We start from the raw sequence: 21,446 nt of genomic DNA on the forward strand, positions 1-21,446 counted from the left end.
TTGTCTAGATCTAAAAAATTATAAGTCGGAAAGAACTTTTCAGTTCTGACGAAATTTGCAACTGATGAATCTTTTAATATCGGAAAGTAGATCAAAATTAGCAGATAAAAAATTGATGAGAAAATAGAGGAGAGAAAAGAGGGATAAGATTACCAGATGGGAAAAGTTGAGAGATCTGAGATGAATAAGCAGCAGAAAGAGGAGGAAGGGGAAGAAACAGAGGAAAACAGCGGTATGGGAGGTGTAGGGAAGAAACACCATATTTTGCTTTGCTATGGTTAGAGATGGATTTAACAATAGCATAGCATAAGCTTTACTTCCCAATCCCCCCATACCCATGTCTTCCTCCAATCTTGTCTCCCTTTTCCTCTCTTTCTCTCTCAAACCTTCTTCAACAATGATGCAAGAAAGAAATATTGTGTAAGGTTACAAGAGACTTTACAGTGATAATCATAATAAGAAGAATGGAACACAGAAACAGCTTTTTTAATCATACTGATGAAGGCGCAAAAAGAAAAGAGGAATCAAAACTGTGAGCATGATGAAACTCGTGACATAGAATATGGACAAAAGTTGTCGGCAGACCATATTGAATAGAATATTTTTACGTAATGGATTGGACCCTCTCGGGCCTCCATTTCTTTTTATTATCATTTATAGTTTTTTCAACGTGGCCACTAATAAATCTTGTAATGGTTTTTCTTTTATCCTCTTAAAAAAAATTGGTCTTTTTTTCAATATAAAATTTAAATATTTTATTTCGACACTGAAATGTTATATTTAGAATATATAATTTCAATTTACTTATTTTTTGTTTTGAAACAGTTGAGTCATGGAAAATAATTTAATTAATAAAATGAGAAATAAATGTGAACAAAATTCTAGATTTTTAAATTAATTAAAAAATGTCTATTTTCAAATAAAAAGTAAAATTATGGAATGAATAAAATAAATAAATTAAAATTATATTTTAAATAAGATTTAGTGATAAGTGATATAAGTTAATCAATATAGCATTGTTATCATTTGTGTAAGCATTTAAGGTATGCGGAAAATAGTTTTTTTTAATGTAAATAGAAGCATTTTGAGCATCATTACGTTTATGTTTACCACCAAGAATTTCCCACATTTGCAACTTTATTTTTACTGTAAATAGAGGCAATATTTAGTCCTTTTATAATTTATTTTCTAAACTAATTATGAGCGTAAACAAACAAGTGTGTGTATATATATATTGTATTTAAAAGATTATTTAATCATCTCATAATAATATGCATTTGTAAAACTATTAACTGTGAAGAAGATTTAAAAAAAAAAGTTCAAAGAAATGTTTTCCAAGAATGCTCATGATGAAGATTTGTATGACTTTCTCATATTAACAGTAAATATTAATAAGATTTTCTCATATACTTCCACCTTTAAATAGAATCCATTTTTAGTCCTTCAATCCTTTTTAACTTTTTAATACAGAATACGTACATGTAACGATAAACTTTCATTTGAACATTTTCTTTTGCTGAGTTATAGTTTTAACCTTCATTAATGTTAACTAAATACACAATTGAAAATAGAAAAAAAATTATACCTAGAATATTTTATAATGGAAATATTTCATTGATTTATTCACCTCCCCTTCTTCCCAAGTTCGGATGGACCTGAGATCAGGAATGAATGTTTTAACAAACAAATGGTTAATGATAGTATCTCTTTCTCAGGTAAGAGAGTACTCTGGTGCGAAGATCAGACATAGGAGAAATTTTGCTCTACATTTTTCGTATGATAATATCTCCTTACTACATCTCACAACCGGTGAAATCGAATCACATTATAAATCTCAATATAGAAAATATTCTAGAATTTTATTTAAAAAAACTTGAGATTACAACTCGGAAACTCGTGATGTGGTTACGGAAATGAGTCTTGGTCACTGATCCTGTGACGAAATGTAAGAAACTCGTGTGAATCGGTTGTTCTTCACACTGGTGAGTTGACGCTGCACATGAACTCGTGTGATTCTTTCCAAAATTGGTTTTGATATTATACGAATTGCAGAAATAAAAGAGCATAAACATAGAAATCACGAACCTGAAGGAGACGATCTTTAGAAACGATGAAGATTAGGTCAGAGTGAAAAATGAAATTACAGATGGAGAAATTGATGAATACATACCTGGTGTGAATTGAAATGGGAGGCAAATAAAAGAGGAAGGAGAGGAACTAGGAAGTATTAGGAATGGGAGGCTCAGGCAAGAGGAAAAGAAGACAGAGAGAATAATCTGATTTCTCTTACCTAACCACCCATTACCGAACCCTTCCTCGCTCATAGCTCTCTTTCCTTTCTGCCTCATCTTTTCCAGAGGAAACCTCTTGCACTCACTCAACACACTCCCACCCTAATAATATATACCAAGCCCTTACCACCCTCGCCACGCTCACCGCGCCTTAATCAACCGTTCAACTGCCATTATTTTGAAACTGAAAGGACTGTTTTTATTTAATTTGGGATGATATTTTTTACCACTGGTAAAATTTTATTATAACTATATTCTTAATTTTAAATATCATTATATTATTAAAGTAAAACGCGTTGATGTAATGTCACGTGACTCACTGAATGGCAGAGTCTGCAAAATGCCCACTTTAGCTTGACTTCACCCAATTCGCGGTAATACGACAGAACACGCATCAATCTCGATGCCATGCTTGCCTTGCCGTGTTCACTCATCTGATACCATCTTCAACGCAACTTTTTCTTTCTTTCTTTATATATATATAGATATATATAAAATAAAAGTATCACGTTTTAGCTGTATCTGTCATGATGCTTCAATTAGGTTTTATGACTCCCTTTTACTTTATTAATTTTAACGGAAATGATATTTTCACACGTATACTGTATTTATTTAATATTATTTATTATTATTATTTTTTCTTTTAAAAATATACAAATTATTTTTTTTTAAGATTTTGTATTTTTATAATATATTAAGTAGATGTAAATATATGTTATCCTAATATTATAAATAATTTTGTCTTTGCAGCCAGTAAATTCTCTTGACAAGGTCTTCAAATTAAAAATAATAATATTGTGCATTCAACATGTAAAATGCTCTGCAATATATTACCCTATATTTAAGATGGTTAATGAATTGATACATCTTCTTATGATAATTGTTTCATATATATATATTACATATAATCAGATACCAGACCAGGAATGTGTAATATTTTATACTTGGAGATTTTTTATTTTGAAAACTATATCTTTCTGATTTGTTTTAATCAAACTCTGTCAAGTACGTAATACCACTCATCATGTCGATTAATATTTTTTCTATAAAAATTGTGTTATATTGAATTACGCATACTCCAACTCAACTTGTTAATATTGTTGTTTCGACTAATTTAGAGTGTTTACGCTTTTGTGGATAATATTAAAGTACCTTGATTTAAGCTTATGTTACTTTTATCCATAAATTAAGTATTGAATTATTTATATAATGTGTTATAAAAGATTTTTATATCGGTTAGTAAAAAAAAGTATACTAATTTTTTAATTAATATAAAAATAGAAGGTATAGAAAATATTTCTCTTTTTTATAGCTGATCTAAAATTGGTATAAAAATTCACTTTTATACGATTTTGAAACTAGTCCAAAAAATTTATTACATGAAGAATAATTTATATATGAACCAAATTTTTATATTAATTTTTTAATTAATCGATATCAAATGTATGACATTCTATATTGATTGAAACATTAAGAAAATTGCATTTTTTACCGGTTAAGGTTTTATCGATATAAAAAAGACGTTTTCCATGTCGATTAAAGCTTCAATCAATATAGAATGTATACTTTTCATACCAATTCTCGAACTTGGTTTAAAACATTTTGTTTCATTAGAGTCGAGTTAGAAAATCTATGAACAATTTGAGTTAACTTATATTAATAATACTCAAATGTTTGTTATAAAATGTTGAAATTACCAAATTTCATGAGTCAATAGTAGATATGATTTTCTGCATGTATGTCTCAATAGTAAAACAAGTATTGATCGGAACTTACTTGTCACGACAACAAAACCCAAAACACCACAAGCAATAAGATAGCTTGAGCAAATGAAGGAGCGCAACCCACCACATAACGAAAGCTTCAACGCGCAGAAGGAGCGTCACCCACCACACCACACACCTTTCCAACCCTAAGCACTAGTGACGCACTACAACACTAGTAATGACAGATGAAGGAGAGAATGCACGACAGCTTCACCCGCCTCATTGATAACGAACTACCACCGACCACAGGAACATGTCCATGACAACGAAGAACAACAACCAGAGACGAATGAGACAAGTGAGTTCAGTGAACTAGCAGTGAGAGGAAGAAATAAATGAGAAGAAGTGTAAAAAAGACAAAAATAAATATTAAACATTCTAAAATGGTTATAATAACTAATCGATATAGAAAGTGTTTTCAAATATTATATTTTTACTACCGTTCCACTTTTTATATTAGTTTTAAATTTAACTAGTATTGAAATATAACTTTTCATACTAGTTTTAAGTATAACCAATATAAAAAATATTTATATTTTATTATAATTATGTTACTACGTCATTTTCTGTATCGATTTCATGAAAATCGATATGAAAAAACTTTGCAATTTATTATATGTATATATTACATAATTTTTTATACCAATTTTGAATTCAATTATTATAAAAGAATTTCTCATGTTTACTATCTATACCATTTTTTATACCTAATGAATTTTATAATTAAGAAGCAACTGTAATAATTATCACAGACAATTTGTAGTGGAGAGGAACATGTCAACAAATTTCTTGGTGGTATCAATCGAATCCCGTTGTTTAAAGGTTTCATAATATCACATTAGTTGAAAAAAAGTGGAAAACATATGGATGATGATGTATATCGTTCATCGACTTCGTGTTATTTCAACTTTACAGCATACTTGTTCATAGAAAGCAAAACTGTCCACAATTTGAAGAAACATTTGGAAAAGTTAATATCTAAAATAATGTTACTGCTTTACGCATTTATTGTTTCAAAGTTATGTATAGAAAATATTTCAATGTTATTTTTAGACATTCAACCTTATTGAATATCCGCATCCCGCGTAACGTCTTGTATATCTGTAACTGTCTTGCATTATAATCCTCAATCCACAATCATATTATAAAAATTCAAATGTATTTTTTTTTTCCTTATATCTACATTCTTCGTATTTTCAAGTTTACAAGTCAATCTTCTGAACATTTTTTTATTTGCCTCGTATTTATTAAATCTTCCAATTTTTTTTTACTGAACTCCTTTGTCAGGTTCAGAGCATTTTCTTCAATACAAACTCTAATATTATATTAAAAATGTATATATAAATTCAAAAATTAAGAAATGAATTCAAAGACCGTTTTACTTGGCCACTCCGAATAAGCATCTTCACACCTCATTTATGATTTAAATATTAATTAACAAGAAATTATCATTTCTAACTATGCAAAAGTTTACGTTTTTTAACCTTCCGTCAATTTTAAACATGTTTTTATATTTTATAATATCGGAATCGATTAAACAAAAAATATCATTAAGGTATACTTAATCTTATTATTTGGAAAAGTAATTAATCTTATTTTTTTGAAAAGTAATCGCTTATTTTGTGAACTTTAACAATTTTTTTAAATAGTTTTTAAAATAAATATATTGTTTTGTAAACTCAGCAGAACTGGCCATACAGTTATTTCTTCAATTCTTACGATAAATTTGCAGACATCAAAAGAACTATAGCTGTTAGTGTCTGTTAATTTTTTTTATTCATTTCGTTTTAAATACAATTAAGATAAAATCAGTTCAAATATACAAATAGATTTACAAATAAGCCAAGATTCAACTAGATCCAATTAATTAGCTTCTATCTAAAAACGTACATCGCTCATGTATCATAAAGAACAGATGCATATGCTAGAAATAGCTCATATAATCTGTTAAACCTTAAACATGAAGAACAAAAAAATAAGGAAGGTAAATCTGTGATAGTAATTCTAGCAGATTAAGGAAAAAGTACGAAGATGGAGAAATCAAGGTTCTTAAAAGCACAGATCTATGGTATAAAGAGGAGATCTGAAAGGAAAAAAAGAGCTTACCATAGATATGTAAGAGAAGGTAAGAGGAGAGTGGAAAGAGAGAAAGCAGAGGAAATAATAGGAATGGGTGGAATCGGCAAAAACAGTGAGAAATATTGATTCTCTTATGCTTTACCAACCCACCCATCTCCGATCACTTCCTCAACCTCTTCTCCCTTTCCCTTTCTCTCTCTCTGCAATATGAAACGCAGGTTGTTGGGTTAGGTTAGGTTAACCACGTGTAAATATATATATTGATGTCTGTAGGGAGAAGATGATAGGAATAAGAGTTTTGGAACGTTGATGCTTAACAGAGGGAGATGGGTTTTATTATTACTCACACCAACCCCACCACACACTACGCTGTCTTTATCTTATCACCACCTACACGAATCTTTTCTCCCGTTCAACTTTGGATTATCTCTACGCCACTCATCAAAACTCAATCAAATATTTTAACCGTTTGATCATGAATGCACGGCCACATATCGTGTACTCGACTGCAGACCACCACGTGCTCCGTCAATCCATGCTTTAAGAACATAAATTAATGTAACAAAATAAAAGAACACTAAGAGTGTTTATTTTTCGTTTTAAAAGCCAATGATATCAAATTGATACTTAATTTTTTTTTATAATTAGGCATATATAATAAATAAGAGATTTCTGGACAAAGTTGGATCATTTTAAAAGAATTTATCTTACAAGAGTATATATATAAAACTGCGCACGCCGACCAGTGGTTGGCAAAATAAAATGTTTGAAGTTTTATCTCTAATGAAAAGTGAATGACATGAATTTCCTTGAATAGTTTATGGATTTTTGAAGGAACTAAGCTACCAATGTCCAGGTATGTGAGATCACTGGTAGGCCGAAGAAACGTGGTAGTATGTCCTAGCTTAATTAGACACATTTTGTTCACGGGAGAAGGCTGGAGTGAATGTGGGCATATTACTACACTTGGGCCAAGGCCTAACGAATCTTGGGCTAAAACAATTAAATGACAATCTTGGCCAAGACACGGATTACTACCAAATTTATTTTAAGACCTGATTTTTGTAACCTAAGGAAAGAGGGATTTACTTGATGAGGAAAGCGAAGTGAAATATATTATATGCTCGTACTAAAAGAAAAAAAAAAGTACAGGCAGCTAAGAAATAGACTACACTAGAAATATATTACAACCGCGATGAGAAATTGCTTTCTTTGCAAAGTATCAAATGGTATCATTGCAAGAGTACCCAAAAAAGCAAAAAAAGAAAAGAAAAGAAAAGTAGTATCATTACAAAGAATACTTTCTAATGGTTGGTTGGATCGGATCATCTGACGTATTATGAATGTAACTCTCAAAAATCAAAATGTGACGGGAGAAAAAAAAATATGAAAGGTACGACGACTACTAACCACATTCTCCCCAACAATCCTGCTCTAGATATTGGCAAACCTCCTATTTTGTATTTGTATTTTACCCTTACTTTTCCAATTCATTAGAAAAGCAATATTATTTTTTAGGTGGTAGTTGTCCATGTTTGTAATTACACAATGAAGAATATTATGTACCATTTACGTTTACTCCAGCATACGGACTCTTATCTTTCCAGCTTCATTGTTCTGGGCTTAGGCTGTGATACGACAGCTTTCTCTTGTTCAGTGAGTGCATGGCGGAAATGGCATCTATGGCCATATGGGCACACAACCCCCGCAAGGACCATCCTGCAGACCTCGGTTTTGTAGCGTGGGTGGCGGATGACTGGGCGAAGCTCCCCAATACCGTGAGCAAATTGGCAGTGGTCTCCGTATGGGCATGTACCAGTTTCCTGCCACTTATTACACAGCTCAGTTTTGAACATCCCTTGGTTATACACTACCATTTCCAGAGGCTCTTCCTCTTTCTGCCCTCCCCGCACATACACCTTCTGCTGTACCATTCCATGGCAACATATGCAAAAATTTCAACAACAATCAAGTAGCATAAATTACAATAATAATAAAAAAATAAACTCCTTCCTATTTTTTATGTTAGATTCGTTATTTTTTCATCCATAAACATTGAATATATTTAAGCTTTTATAACAATTCATACATACTGTGCTCAACCAATTAAGCTGACTTTTTAACTTATGTGTCATCCTCTAAGTAAGATGAACTATACTCTCTCTTAATTTAGATGTCATCGTCTAAACGAGCATAAGTGTATAAGAGAGGAAAGGATATAACGTGGATTCATACAAAAATTATTTAATGTTTGTTAGATATGGTTATGTATATCATATGTCCAATTATTCATTTATGTACACGGTGCACAAACTAGATATATATTTTCCACACACTGAATACTTTAATTACTAAAATGACTTCTTTATGTTTTTTGCTGACAGTAAAAATTTCCATATAATAAATAAAATATATTTGCATCAGCTCTACTCTACCAATTAAAATTGGTTATGTCATCTAACACTAATTAGAAACTGTTGTTTGTGGCTATCAAAACGTTGAACATACCAAACCACTAGCAGCTAGCAGCAGAATGACATATCTAACTTGACTATTATAAATCTTTTCAAATCAAGACATGAAAGAACAATATTTAGTGGACGTGTGTTGTATGGCTAACAGTCTTGCCAATTTCTCTATATTTCAAAATTTTTAGAGGTTGAAAAACAATTATTTGACCCCTATACAATACCAAAACTGTATGGCTCCTTATCAAAATTAATCTTACTTAACTGGGACATGAGACCCACGCAAGAAAAGGAAACAACGCGAAAAGCTAGAGCCCCACCTAACGACCCTAAAGCCCAGGTTATGCCAGCCACCACCCACCAAACAGGTTACAACTGTCACAGCAAGGCTCGGGCTACTTCTTTATGGCTTAGAGCAACTTGAGCTAATGGGTCCTGCGAACCCGATTGCTAACTAGAGTTGCACACTTGCAAAACAAGCACACGCAAATGAAAACAACAACCACAAACTACTCCATTCGTTGCAGCTACCTCCAGGTAATGACAGAGACAAGCAATGCTTTACTTCTTTTGAAAGGAAAATAATTAGCAACTAACAAGCACGTCAAGTACGGTAAATAACGATAAACGCAATAATCACATATCAAGACAAATAATAATAATAATAACTAAAACATAAAAAGCCCAAGCATATATAGATAGTTAGCACGTGTGTCCTTACAACGGCTTCAGGTGGAGTTGCGGTGGCGCGTGGGCGAGTGGCACCTTTATTGCGAGTTACATTATTATTGGTGGCAAGAGCAGCAGACTGAGCCATCTTCAAGTAGCCATTGGACCTCACAGATATGCTCTTAGGGAGCGAGAATCTCTCAACCTCCACCACGTTATTCTCCATCACGCTCGTTGGACTCTCGTCTGACGCTTCCTGCAGGTCCTTGTTATTATTATTATTCAAAATATTGTTGTGATTATGATTATTGTTGTTATTCCAATCGGCATAATTCTCTTTGCCTTCCCCAATGTGGAGGCTGCGGAAGCCATGCAAGACGTCGAACAGCGTCGGTTGAGTCTGGCCGGAGGATCCACTGCCGGCGGCGGCGTACTGACTCTCCAGCGAAGCCTGGATGACGAGGTGCAGCTGCTTCTGCAGCTCCTTGTTTGCTGCCCGGAGCTGACCGTTCTCCTGCCTCAGAGCATCCACCTCTTTGGAAGTCTCCACCAGGCGATTCAGGCACATGCTTTGACGGTTCACCATGTCCTGGTGCTTCTGAATCACGCACGAGTCATACTGAGTTGTTGAGTCCGAGTATGGGTACAGCGAAACGCCGCCTCCGTTGCTGCAGTTCGCGGAGAGCGAAGGAAGGTTATCGTTCGACAGAGCTGAGTACAGCGAACCGTAGCCTCCGTTTGACGGCAATTGACCAGAGACGGCAGCGGGGCCGAATCCGCCATTGGAGGAGGGAGAGCAAGCGTCCTTATTAAGCATTTTTCTTGATTCTGCAAAATCAGACAAAGATAGTTATAAATGAAAAGAATTGCGGAATCGCAACGCGATGAACGATCATTAACTGAAATGTTTCATCGGCCATCACTTAATTCATATTTATACTCAGATAATAATAATTTGATAACCGATTTGTTAAAGAATCACAGTGCGCGATCGAAGAAAACGTCGAACTAAGTTGTATTCAAGAAATGTCGATGAAATGATCGATAAGTCGACCATGCAAATTACTTAATGTATAATGAAGTTAATACATAGAGGAATTAAAATTGAATTAAAGAAGATACTGTTCATTGAATAAACAGAGAATTTCTTGAAAATCACTGACCTCGCTGTTTGCTTGAGCTTCTGTCGAGGACTGAGGAGATTTTAGAAAGAGAAAGCGATTTGAGAGAGAGAGAGAGAAGTGGAAGAAGAGATTATATAGTAGTAATGGTTGAGGCGAGTGTGTTTGGTGCCATGGAAAGAAAGAAAGAAACCGTCTCTGACACACTTCCTAACAGAACGCTCTTTCGGAGCTTATTCAACTTTTTTCTTTTCCCTAATTACCCCTACTCAATTCGTTAGATCTGCTGCATCCTTTTAGGATTTTTTTGGTATTTTAAATTGGTGTGTTTCTTAAAACTAAATTTCGTGCTTAAGCATTGGCCATTGATATACTTTCTCTTTTGCTCTTATGTAATAGTAATGGCGTGATTTTTTAGTCTTATTGGTAAATTCATTTTTAATTATAAACAATTTAAAAATTAAAATTCAGAGGAGTTATATAAAAAAAAAATTCTAAAGAAGGTTCATTTTAATTTTAATTTTTTTTTCTTACAAAATAGTTATGGAGAAATGCAGTTTCTCGCTGCCGTAACTAATTTTTGCAACCTGGTTAATTTCATCTAATCTCAATTCAGCAATATTTTGTAAAGGATGGTCATAATTTGACATCGATTATATTTTATACTACCATTAATAACTATAAATATTATTATTTTATTTAAATTTTTTGTTTTATATTAGTTAAATATGATATTTTTATTATTAACAGAGATTTTAGAGATTTTGAAGTAGAAATAAGAGAAAAGAAAGGGGTATCAAGGTAATATTTTCCTTTTATAAACTACAATTTTACTCTCAATTATTGCTATATATTAACTAATATCTGCATTTAATGTCAAATCCATATATGCGCTCACATCAATAATTATTACTTAATGCAGAAACTATTGTGCGGAGGTTACTAAACCATTGTATATGTCAAATAGCGTAATAAACATTCTCATTAAAAGTTATACACTGTTAATATGAAATTTTATATTTTAATAAAAAATGTTTTAATTTTTTGTATTATCAACAATAACAGCTAACAAATTCAAAATAATATTAATGATCACCATAGAAATTATTCATATATTTAAAAAACCCTTTGGAGAAGAAAATAAAAAATTACATCCATATAAAGTTGGGAAAATAAAACGTTATAGGTTTTATTTGTGGTAAAAAGTGAATGACATAAAATTGGTAGATGGGGGTCCACGTTGTATGATTTATTGTTGGTTTTGAAGATAGACATAAATAGAAAAAATAAACTTTGGTTCTAACAGAAAGATAATATAAGAGGCGAAGACAGTTTAGAGGGCGTATTCAAGGTGCAGTTGCGGTTAGGGCAGCATTTGATTATATAATGCTTGAATTTGAAGTTAGTTTGAAGGAGGGTACTGGCTGGTGGTCTAGGCTTTGGTTTCCCATTTTCAAGTCATGAAGTGGATTAAGACAGGTTGACATTCATTTAGAAAAGAAAAGAAAAGAAATCATGGTCTTTCTATTTGGTTAGAGGGATTGCTTCTTTATCACATTTACAACAACCTCTTCCTCTAATCGCTACTCCATCAAAATCTGGTATCAAAATGTTTGTTGAATAAAATAACACTTATTCAAAATCCTCACGTTGATTTCTTTCTCAATGGCCAATACATAAACTCTTTCCCACGTGTCATGGTTGTTAAGTTAGCCACACAATTCTTCTCAGATATTGTTTTTTCATAAAACAAACAATGTTCAGATTATCTTTCCCTTTCATTACAGCTTTCGTCACACTGCTAAAAGCTGAATTAGTTGTTCTTAAGTTTTATCAAGGTCCAAAGACCAAATCATAAATGTCCCTTTCTCTACTACTCTCAATGCATAGAGCTGCCACTGAAAATGGCTGCTTCTAGTTGTACAGCATAATCCTTAACTTTGATTGAATTGAAACATAACTGTTGAGTATAGGTACATTATTCTGTAATAGGGCTTAAGAGTTCAAACGTCAAGAAAAAAATGCAATGGGGTTGACTAAACTTAGCTATCAAGAGAAACCAAAACAAGTCCCTAGATCTGCAGGTACAGCAACAAACATATCATTTATCAAGAACCAAAAAGACCTTGCAAACCGGCAGTATTGTGCATGTAGATTACACACTCTCGAAACAGGTCCCCAGGCTCTTTTATTTTATCAATATAATCAAGAGAAATAATAACAATAAACTTGGTCAGACACTCTTTTATACAGTTTTCTTTTTTTCATTAGATGAAATTTATTGATAATCACATATTTAGACATGTCTAACACGAAATTTAGTAAATCTGTCTTAGTTTTATATTTTTCGATAAGTTTTAACTAATAAAGGACTGTATATTGCAAAGAATGAATTCTTAGTAGTTGTTTGTATTATTACTTGTAGATTTGCAATACCTGTTTGTAGAGTTTTTTTCCGCTGTATATAATGTCCATGGTATTGAGTTGTCAAGATTATTAGACTTCTAAGAGGAAGAAAACTCAAATTTGAGAAGAATTTGTTCGTATTTACATACACAGATTAACTATATATTTCTGAATAAGCAGTACATATTATGATGCTATACTTTTACAATATATTATCAACAGAAAAAATGTGAGTGAATCAATTTATCAAGTGAACAAATGCTTCATGATTAGGAACAATCTGGAAGAGAGAGAGATATCTACAGCATGAATATGCAAAAGTCAAATGATTTCTGTCATAGGAATGCCTTTCACTCTCTTTCTTACATTAGCTCCAGGTTTCCTGGATAGAAGTCGAAATTGCTTCTCATGCCTGGAAGCAGAAAGAATATAAATATAATAAAAATTGATAAAATACAAATATCAACTTAATATTTCCAGGGATAAAATGCATTATTGCTGGTAATAGATCAACGTGGTACCAAAAACAAACTCGAATGTTAAAATTGACAATACTGAGATAAAGAACTAACAGGTATGCGATAACTGAATGGCATGCTAAAATGACTCAACTAAACATAGGCTAAAGTGGGACACTTAGCACTCAGAACTCACAATTGAGACCTTTTCTCTTTATATGACATTTCCTTTAGGCTCCACATGTGCAATCTTCAATTCAATTTAACTACCTGAATAAGCCTTCCCTTCACTGTAGGGAGAAAGGATACCGTCCTCATGTGTGAAACTGCTTTCCAGACTGATTCCCAAAACAGATAAGGGTATAGCTGAATCAAATGGTTGAGTTGCATGAGTAGGATCCATGCTTTCTGGACAGTACTGGCCGAGAGGGTTCATATCCTTGTTCTCATGATCAGATTGGGAGAGATTAATGGATGCAGAAGCCGAAGAATCCTTTCATGACAGAAAAAAAAAATAGTACAATTAATAGGTATATTATTTTGGAGACCGGGTATCTCGTTGATGTTACCTTGACTTCGTATACCTTAGCTTGATCCACTATTCATGAATACATTATCAGGTGATTTTGATGAAGATAAACTGGAATTAACCTTAAACTACAAAATGACTTTTTTATTCTAAAGCTTACTATAAAAACATGGGGGCTTCAAAACATGTGCACCATATATAACAAAATTATGGACCTAACTCATTGCATCACATGGGTGGATACAGCAGTCCTCCAATTCTTCTTCTATGGCTTTTCTTTGAACTGTTATGGTTATAAATAGCTTCAGAAATACAATGGTTGCGGAAACTTATATTAACAGTTTTACTGTATCTATGGTACCGTTGCAACTGTATTTGTGTTTGAATGCTTTCCAAAAAAAAAAAAATGTGTGGTATAACCAAAACCATGAATCAGAAAAAAATTAAACTTTGAAAGTTTCACATTTTCCGCTTTTGATGCAAGAAGTGATAAGCCACTGAAAGAAAACAGCTGAAGTGCACTGTTCTGCATAAAATTATTACTCTGCATTAATATTGCCCTTTGTCCTTTAAAATTAGCCTTAAAAAAATAAATGACTGTTCACATTCTGCTCATGTTGATAAATATTATGATGCTCTTCTCTAATCGTTATAGTCTGATGTAGCCCTACGACTATCAACACACTAAGAAGGAATGAAAATATGTTGACTTATAAAGAAGAAATTCAGACCTCCATTGCACTTAGATTGTCAATATCTGACTTGTCGATTGACTTATCCTTCTCTAAAGAAGAGCAGGAGACATCTTGATCATCAAACAATATTCTAATTGGATCCTGATCTCCTCCAAATAATTCATCGAAGTTTTGGAAAGTTAAGTCAACATCAGGGATGTTAAAATCATCTAGACGAACAAGTTCTTCACATATACCGAGGTCTTGAATATTTTGGGACCACAGCTGCAACATTGACAAAAAGAAATTTCCATTTTGACAAGTATAAAGTTGACCAAATGTTTGATACTGAACAATCAATATAATGTCAACCAAATTTAAATGAATCAAATGCGAGAGCAGTCACAAACACACAGCAAAACAAGTGTCTGCCTATGCTACTATATGTCTGACATTCAACTCCTTTTTCTTGTCACTGACAGATTGGGAGGAAGGTCTAAGATTAAAAAGCCAGCATGCTATGTTTGAAACAAAATTTCCAAACTTTCTATGATACCGATTTAAGTTTAGAAACCCTATCAAGAGCATGTTTAATTTGGCATTTTTCCAACCAAACTCCTGTTCAAGACATTCAAAAGCTGGCTGAAATTTGTTTGTATGATTTTCTATTTTTTTCAGCTTGAACCCAATTTTTCTTTAAACTAGGATAGGCCTGGAAGACACAAGTTAAAGCCTTTGCATAGGAGGACCTTCACTGTTAGGAAAATCTTGGAATGATATTAATCTTATATTATGAAACCAATACCGGTTTCAGTAATTATATATGAAAATCACTTCTTTTCTTAGCATAATATATCCTGTTTTATTTCTAGCATAATATGCTTTTCTTATGTACGGTTTTTGTTGGTCCGGTTTGTCCTTTCAGCTTTTCATCAATGTGTAATTCTGTTTGTCCTTGCTGGCTACACAGACATCATCATAAAGCTTTTTATTAATATCTTGTAATAAAGGAAAAGGAGAAATGTATTACAATTATAACTGGTGGAAGCTTATTGCAGTATGGGGAAATTGTATTAGATTAAATTATGATTTGTAATGTAGCAGAAAATGTGAATTGCGGTTTATAATCAGGATTGAGGGAATATCCGTAATATCAGAAGTTAGGATTTAGTTGAATGAGAATTGGGATATCTTATCCCTAGCTAGATTGTGGTTTTCTTTCCCAGTGTAGACAAGATATACTTGAGTTTTAAGCTCGCGTTGCTTGTCTGGTGAGATTTAGTGCCCTTTTGAGTTACCTATACAAGGCATAATATCTGCCTCCTTGATGATAGCTTATCTTTAATAATTTAACATCAAATATGGAATTTTTCGATTGTTTTTATTTTTATTGCTCGGTTCTATGTTCCCAATTATTCATCATATACTAAATATATTATCCAATGATGTACAAAACCTAGTGTTCTCTTTCAAACTGCAAGCGAAAAAAGTTGTGATTTGTCTGAAACATTTTTTGCATATTTGTGTGTACTTGTTCATATTTTCATGTAACCAAAGGGATGCATCTCACCAAAGCAAGGTGCAAAATAGGAGAAGTTAACACTTCATATTTTCATATCAAGAACAGCGGTTAAAACCAGTGGTCTTCAAACAGATAATTCTCTGACCTGATTACTTCGAAGTGGACTTCTGCACGTCCAGAACAATTCTCCATGCAAGGGAAGATCGATAATTGAAGATGAAGATAAATTATCAAGTTGAGAAAAAGTGGAAGGCAAAGTTTCTGTACTCGGCTCCACAATAGGACAGTCTTTTTCCAGAACATCAGTAGCCAAATCCTGGGAATTTTTTGCTTGACCATTGAATTTTTCGTCCAATTTCTTAAGAGTGTGATATAATGAAGGTGATGATTTTTTTTCTTTTAGCCTACTGATCTTCGCAGAATAATCAATCTCCTCATTTTGTTGGAGCCATTTTAGATCAATAATCTGCTGCACAATAGTTTGACGCTCTTGATGATTGTGCAATATCTGCAAAACAATATCAAAAATTGAGATACATCACATTTTAACTTGTATCAAAAGCGGAAAAGATATGGGTTGCATTTATACATATGATAGAAGCTGTTCCTTTTGCTAATTAATTAGACATGTACATCCAAATTATGTTATTTGTTATCTTGATTTGTTGAATTGGGACTAGAAAAAAAAAATTACAATTTAAGTAAATACTTAAGGGTAGATTTTAAATTACACCTTCCAGTAATTGTTGTGCTCTGAACAAGTGGTTGTCATAGAAAGAGAAAGGAAGGAAGATTAGCAACTACAAGAGATTTACAAAGTGAGGAACACCAATTTGGCCAAAAACATGTTGCAAATTCCTAAATTTGAGAATGCACAAACCATTCCTTGTATTTGCTCAAGATTTAATAAACCGGTAGTTTCTATCATTTATCCAATACAAGAGGATCCATCAAATCAATTTCCAAAATAAAAATTATTAATTATTTTACTCTCTGGAATTGTTAAAAGAAATTTTAATCCCTGGACTTGTTTTAGTTTCAATGTAAGTCATTTTGGTTTCTGATTGTAAGTGTGTATCAGTCAATTCAGCCTCTCACTTTATTGGTAATAAGTGGTTTCATATGCAGTTTTTGGATTTGAAGATGGATTTAAAGAATGAATTTAAAGGAAAAATATGGTAAAAGTGGGGTTATTTGGATCAAACGAAAGATGAACAAATCTCCTAAATTTGTTATTTATATATATATTTTAATGAATAAAAATAAAAGATTATCATTTTATCCTTAGATATAAAAGTAATTTAAAATAAATAATTAGTGTTAATTATATTAAAATGAATGTGAGTTATTATTGTTATTATTATTAAATTTAAGTTCTTAATAAAAACTAAATCAAAAGTGGACCCATTTCTCAGAAAATAAAAAACTGTCAATTCTCTAATCGATTCTCATTATAGAGAATCTGTTCTCACCACCAACACCTCACACAGAGAACAACTCCAACACCACAAAACCACCAACGACAGCCTTATAAAACCACCAGGACAACTACACCATCAGTTCCATGCATAACCTTAATTCAAAAATACACAAAGGACACTTCAGTAAAACCACCATGAATCTCTTCAAATCTCTTCACCTATGCAAGAATTCATTCTCTCTCCTAACCTGCAATTCCACTCCCTCTAATCACTGCAAATCTCCTAAAGCACGATACTCATTCGCATCCGTAAACCGTAGATCTACCAAAGCAAACACACCATAAATTTCAAGAACCAAATTGATGGATAGTTGTTAAATTAAATAGCTTACTTGACAGTGGTTGTTAAATTCAGGGATTAAATTATTGATTTTACAATCTAAAAGATCAAATTAACTGTGGGAACCAATTTGAGAGACTAAATTAACTGACATTTTTTTATAAAACCAGTACTAGATTATCAGTTACTTTATAACTTTCGGAACTAAAGTATCAAGTAGTCTATTATTGCATCCATTTAAAGTAAATTGAAAGCAATAACAGTGTACATCCTGTTCTACTCTTAACTCGTTATAATGACTCCTCTAATTCTCTCAAAGTATGGAAAACAAACTCGTAAACTTTAATATACATGTATGTACGTGCTTTTAAAGTCAATCACTTCAGAAGTACCAGATGGTTTGCAATAAAGCCATCTTATATTTATTATAATGGAAAACTAACTTCGGTGACATAAAACTAAATTTTATATCATGAGGGCTTTAGCTATTAAAGTAATGCTCAAATGAGTAAAATCTGAAACTTTCATCAGTACAATAAATGAGATATTAAAACTCTATCTTGCATACCTGACCTTGTTGACCGGTCGATTCCTCATCAAGTTTGGCCCCAGCTAGCAGTGAAGGGACCTCATTTTGAATATCAGGCTTTCCTGAGACTTGTGCTACATTCAATTCCGCAGAAACACAGGAAACTGAATCAAACTGATCCTGACTGGCACAGTTTTCAATCTCATTCAATTCAAACCCCCAGAGTGCTGCAAAGTCTTTAGCAGAAGGGCAACCTATGAAACTCCTGATAGCTCGTTTCTGGTGTGATAAAGAAACATTGTGCAATTTTTTATCACAGTCTCGACAGATTAACATTTTGTGGTTCAAACATACAACATAAGCAACATGATGTCCACATGAGTTACACACAAGGTTCCGGAGGTGCCGGCCGGACAAAGCATTTGCCAAATGCACCTTCGCATCACAGGATAGACAAAGATATGCCGAATCAGCTTTACAGTAAACAAGTGGCCTCAGGGCCGTGCAGAACTCACAAACCTTGTCCATTTCCTTAATCTTCAATTCCAATAATGAAAAAGGTTCTGAGATTACAAAACCTCATACTGCATAGACAGCAATTTAAATAAAGAAGATCCAGATATCAGCTCAGGTGGTCCATGTAGGGTTGCAGAGTCCTTTTATGCAAAAGGCAATATCTCGCCTTACATCAGTTGTTGCCCTGTGAAGGTTTACAAGCTGTAAAAAATCGCACAGGGTCAATAGAATTTAAAGCTTAAGAAGAAAAAAAGGAAATTGCAGAATAGCTTCACATGAAATGCAGTTATACCTGTGAAACCATGAGAAGACTATTAAGAATGATAAAACAGTCCTTTGACAAGATACAAATGGAAAATAGTTTATCTTCAATAAACCAGAAAATATAAAAAAAAAAATTGTCAGCTATTCAGAAATCATGATGATACAAATAATCCGAAATCATAATAAATATAACATTTAAAGTGATTACTATAAAAAAACAAAATGACAAATGCACTGTATGTAACAATTCATAACAGAATAAAGGTGAACACTGACAGTGGATATACTATTTACTCAATATACTATTATGGAAAGAAAAAAGCGATTCAAATGTCCATGTCTTACCTGTTGGTCCAAATAGATTAGAAATCCAAAAGAATTATTTCAAAAATCCAGAATTTACCCACACGACTAATAAAACTCAAGAACTTGTAATGGTATGATAGTTGAATCATAAAAACACCCAGATCAGAGGACACTGAGTAATCATAGTTCACCACTCTGTCCTCCCAAAAGAGTAGCAAAAACTATAGCAGAAATGAATGAAGATGAGAAAACCACCACAAACAAACAAAAACAAGGCGAATTAAATTAAATATAATTTTCGTGATGAAAAGCAGGGAGGAAAAAAGCAAAGAAAGTAAAAAGCAGGGAAAAGAGTGTTTAGAAACCAGTGAGTGGAAGCAACGATGAACAAGAAATCCGAGAGAAGCATGGAGGGTTGACTTTTGAGAAGGAGGAAAAGTGAAAAGGAAGTAAGAGATTCTACCTACGACTGTTTCCCAATAAAATAAAGTAGAAGAGAGCAAAGAGAAAGCAGCGAAAAGTGCTATTCTCGCTGTGCAGTGAAGAAGAAGAAAGGGAAGGAAGCATGAGTCATGCGTTCTTGCAGGCTTTACCCAATTGGGGGAGGTGACGTGTACAATGGAGAGATGGAACTTTCCAGCATGGAAGAGCGATGTGGTGAAGTGGGGTCCACCAGGACGTTATCCAATGTATAGTGCATGTGAATGTGGTGGTTACGTAATCCCAATGGTTAGCCGCGTTGGGCCAATCCGAACTCGCGTAATGGGATGAGCCGGACCGGATCAGCCACCCCGGGCCCACACCCCTCGTGTCTCACGTTGGGTCACGAGCTTTTCACTCCATTTACATTACAACAAACAAGTACTCTGTAACTCTTTTCAATCTATTTAATCATACTTTTTTTTATATTACATCATTTTTTTTAAGTTAAATTATATTATTCTTTGTAATGATTATTACAAGTGGATGAAGCTATTTATTAGACACAAATGAGAAGATAATGTAGAAAGATAAATAAAAAATAGCATTGAATTGCGTTGTAGGTGATTGACAGTGCATACAATAAATGTTGTTTGGATTGACGTGAAAAGTGTAGGAGGTGTTATATCAGTGTAATATGATTTCAGATAGGAAAATGATACTTGAACAACCATTTTTGACAACATTTAGACACGCGCACACGTGTCAAAATCTGAGTGGTCCAGTTGGAAAAATTAAATGAAAATGGACCACTCAGATTTTGACACGTGTGCGCGTGTCTAAATGTTGTCAAAAATGGTTGTTCAAGTGTCATTTTCCTTTCAGATAACACTGTTAATAATAAAAGCCTCCATCCACTTTTTACTCTGTAACACAAAAAAAAGAAAAGGAAAAGGTTAATTACCGTGAGATATATATATTGTTAATCAAATACTAAGGTTTAAATAATCTTTTTAGCTTTTGTCTTCGTTTTGCATTTGGTTTTGGTAAAAAAGAAATTGTTTGATGTTGGCTTCTTTCTTTGGATGACTTTTTTTTAGTTATGAGGAGAAAATTACAGCAATTAAACTAAAAGATCCTTTGAAAAATTTTAATGTAATATTTTTTATTTTCATTATATAAAGTAGTCAATTTTTTTATATTTTTTATTTGAATATTTGTTTGAAATAAAAAATAAAAATACACCGTGAAAACAAAATTAAAAATGAGATAAACAAAAGAAATAAAAAAATTGTGACAGTTTTACATATTTATTGTTTATTTCTCATTATAAGATCAAGTTTGTTTTTTATTTAGTCTTATTTTCTTTGATTTTTATAATATATATTCTTTTAAAATTTTAAATTTTTCGTTTGGTTTGTTCGAATGTGATGGGGTAGTCGGTATGGAAACAAAAAGGAGATGAGTGATTGTCTGAAGAGAAAAAGAAAAACACGATGGTTTTTGTTGTTTTTATAATAAATGCTTTTTTTTTTTATATAGATGGACTATAAAAGGAGTTGATTTTTTGTTATAATAATTATAAATAATTCAAAAATATTATTAAAAATAATAAATGAATATATTAATATATATAAAATTATTTTTATTTCATTTATTTCTTTCGAA

General features: G+C 32.6%; 2 protein-coding genes and 1 long non-coding RNA gene across 11 annotated transcripts; all 3 read right to left on the reverse strand.

Annotated features, from left to right (window-relative positions):
- Window positions 1-1,593: 1,593 nt before the first annotated feature.
- Window positions 1,594-6,426, reverse strand: LOC148194821 (uncharacterized). The gene is made up of 2 exons (XR_015781785.1): window positions 6,164-6,426; window positions 1,594-4,369 (listed from the first exon to the last, which is right to left on the reverse strand). It is a non-coding gene; the product is annotated as an uncharacterized LOC148194821 (long non-coding RNA).
- An 892-nt stretch (window positions 6,427-7,318) lies between these two features.
- Window positions 7,319-10,569, reverse strand: LOC148194822 (zinc finger CCCH domain-containing protein 15-like). 2 transcript variants are annotated; one of them, XM_088096367.1, is made up of 3 exons: window positions 10,437-10,569; window positions 9,326-10,101; window positions 7,319-8,058 (listed from the first exon to the last, which is right to left on the reverse strand). In XM_088096367.1, exons 2-3 carry the CDS (start codon window positions 10,088-10,090, stop codon window positions 7,732-7,734), a joined length of 1,092 nt encoding a protein of 363 aa, XP_087952493.1. In that variant the 5' UTR covers window positions 10,091-10,101; window positions 10,437-10,569; the 3' UTR covers window positions 7,319-7,731. The 2 variants fall into 2 exon arrangements, with proteins under 2 accessions (XP_087952493.1, XP_087952492.1); XM_088096366.1 differs by having other exon boundaries at window positions 7,319-8,061.
- Window positions 10,570-12,930: 2,361 nt separating this feature from the next.
- LOC124828243 (putative zinc finger protein At1g68190) lies at window positions 12,931-19,971 on the reverse strand. Of its 8 annotated transcripts, none has more exons than XM_088096361.1 (7): window positions 19,822-19,899; window positions 19,081-19,154; window positions 18,312-18,989; window positions 16,129-16,491; window positions 14,519-14,746; window positions 13,529-13,751; window positions 12,931-13,212 (listed from the first exon to the last, which is right to left on the reverse strand). In XM_088096361.1, exons 3-7 carry the CDS (start codon window positions 18,798-18,800, stop codon window positions 13,163-13,165), a joined length of 1,353 nt encoding a protein of 450 aa, XP_087952487.1. In that variant the 5' UTR covers window positions 18,801-18,989; window positions 19,081-19,154; window positions 19,822-19,899; the 3' UTR covers window positions 12,931-13,162. The 8 variants fall into 8 exon arrangements, with proteins under 8 accessions (XP_087952487.1, XP_087952485.1, XP_087952488.1 ...); XM_088096359.1 differs by lacking the exon at window positions 19,822-19,899 and adding an exon at window positions 19,398-19,809; XM_088096362.1 differs by lacking the exon at window positions 19,822-19,899 and adding an exon at window positions 19,724-19,777.
- Between the last annotated feature and the right edge of the window lie 1,475 nt (window positions 19,972-21,446).

The sequence above is a fragment of the Vigna umbellata genome, chromosome 8, assembly GCF_029865625.1.
Source record: "Vigna umbellata cultivar VRB3 chromosome 8, Vumbellata_1.0, whole genome shotgun sequence".
Taxonomy (NCBI): domain Eukaryota; kingdom Viridiplantae; phylum Streptophyta; class Magnoliopsida; order Fabales; family Fabaceae; genus Vigna; species Vigna umbellata.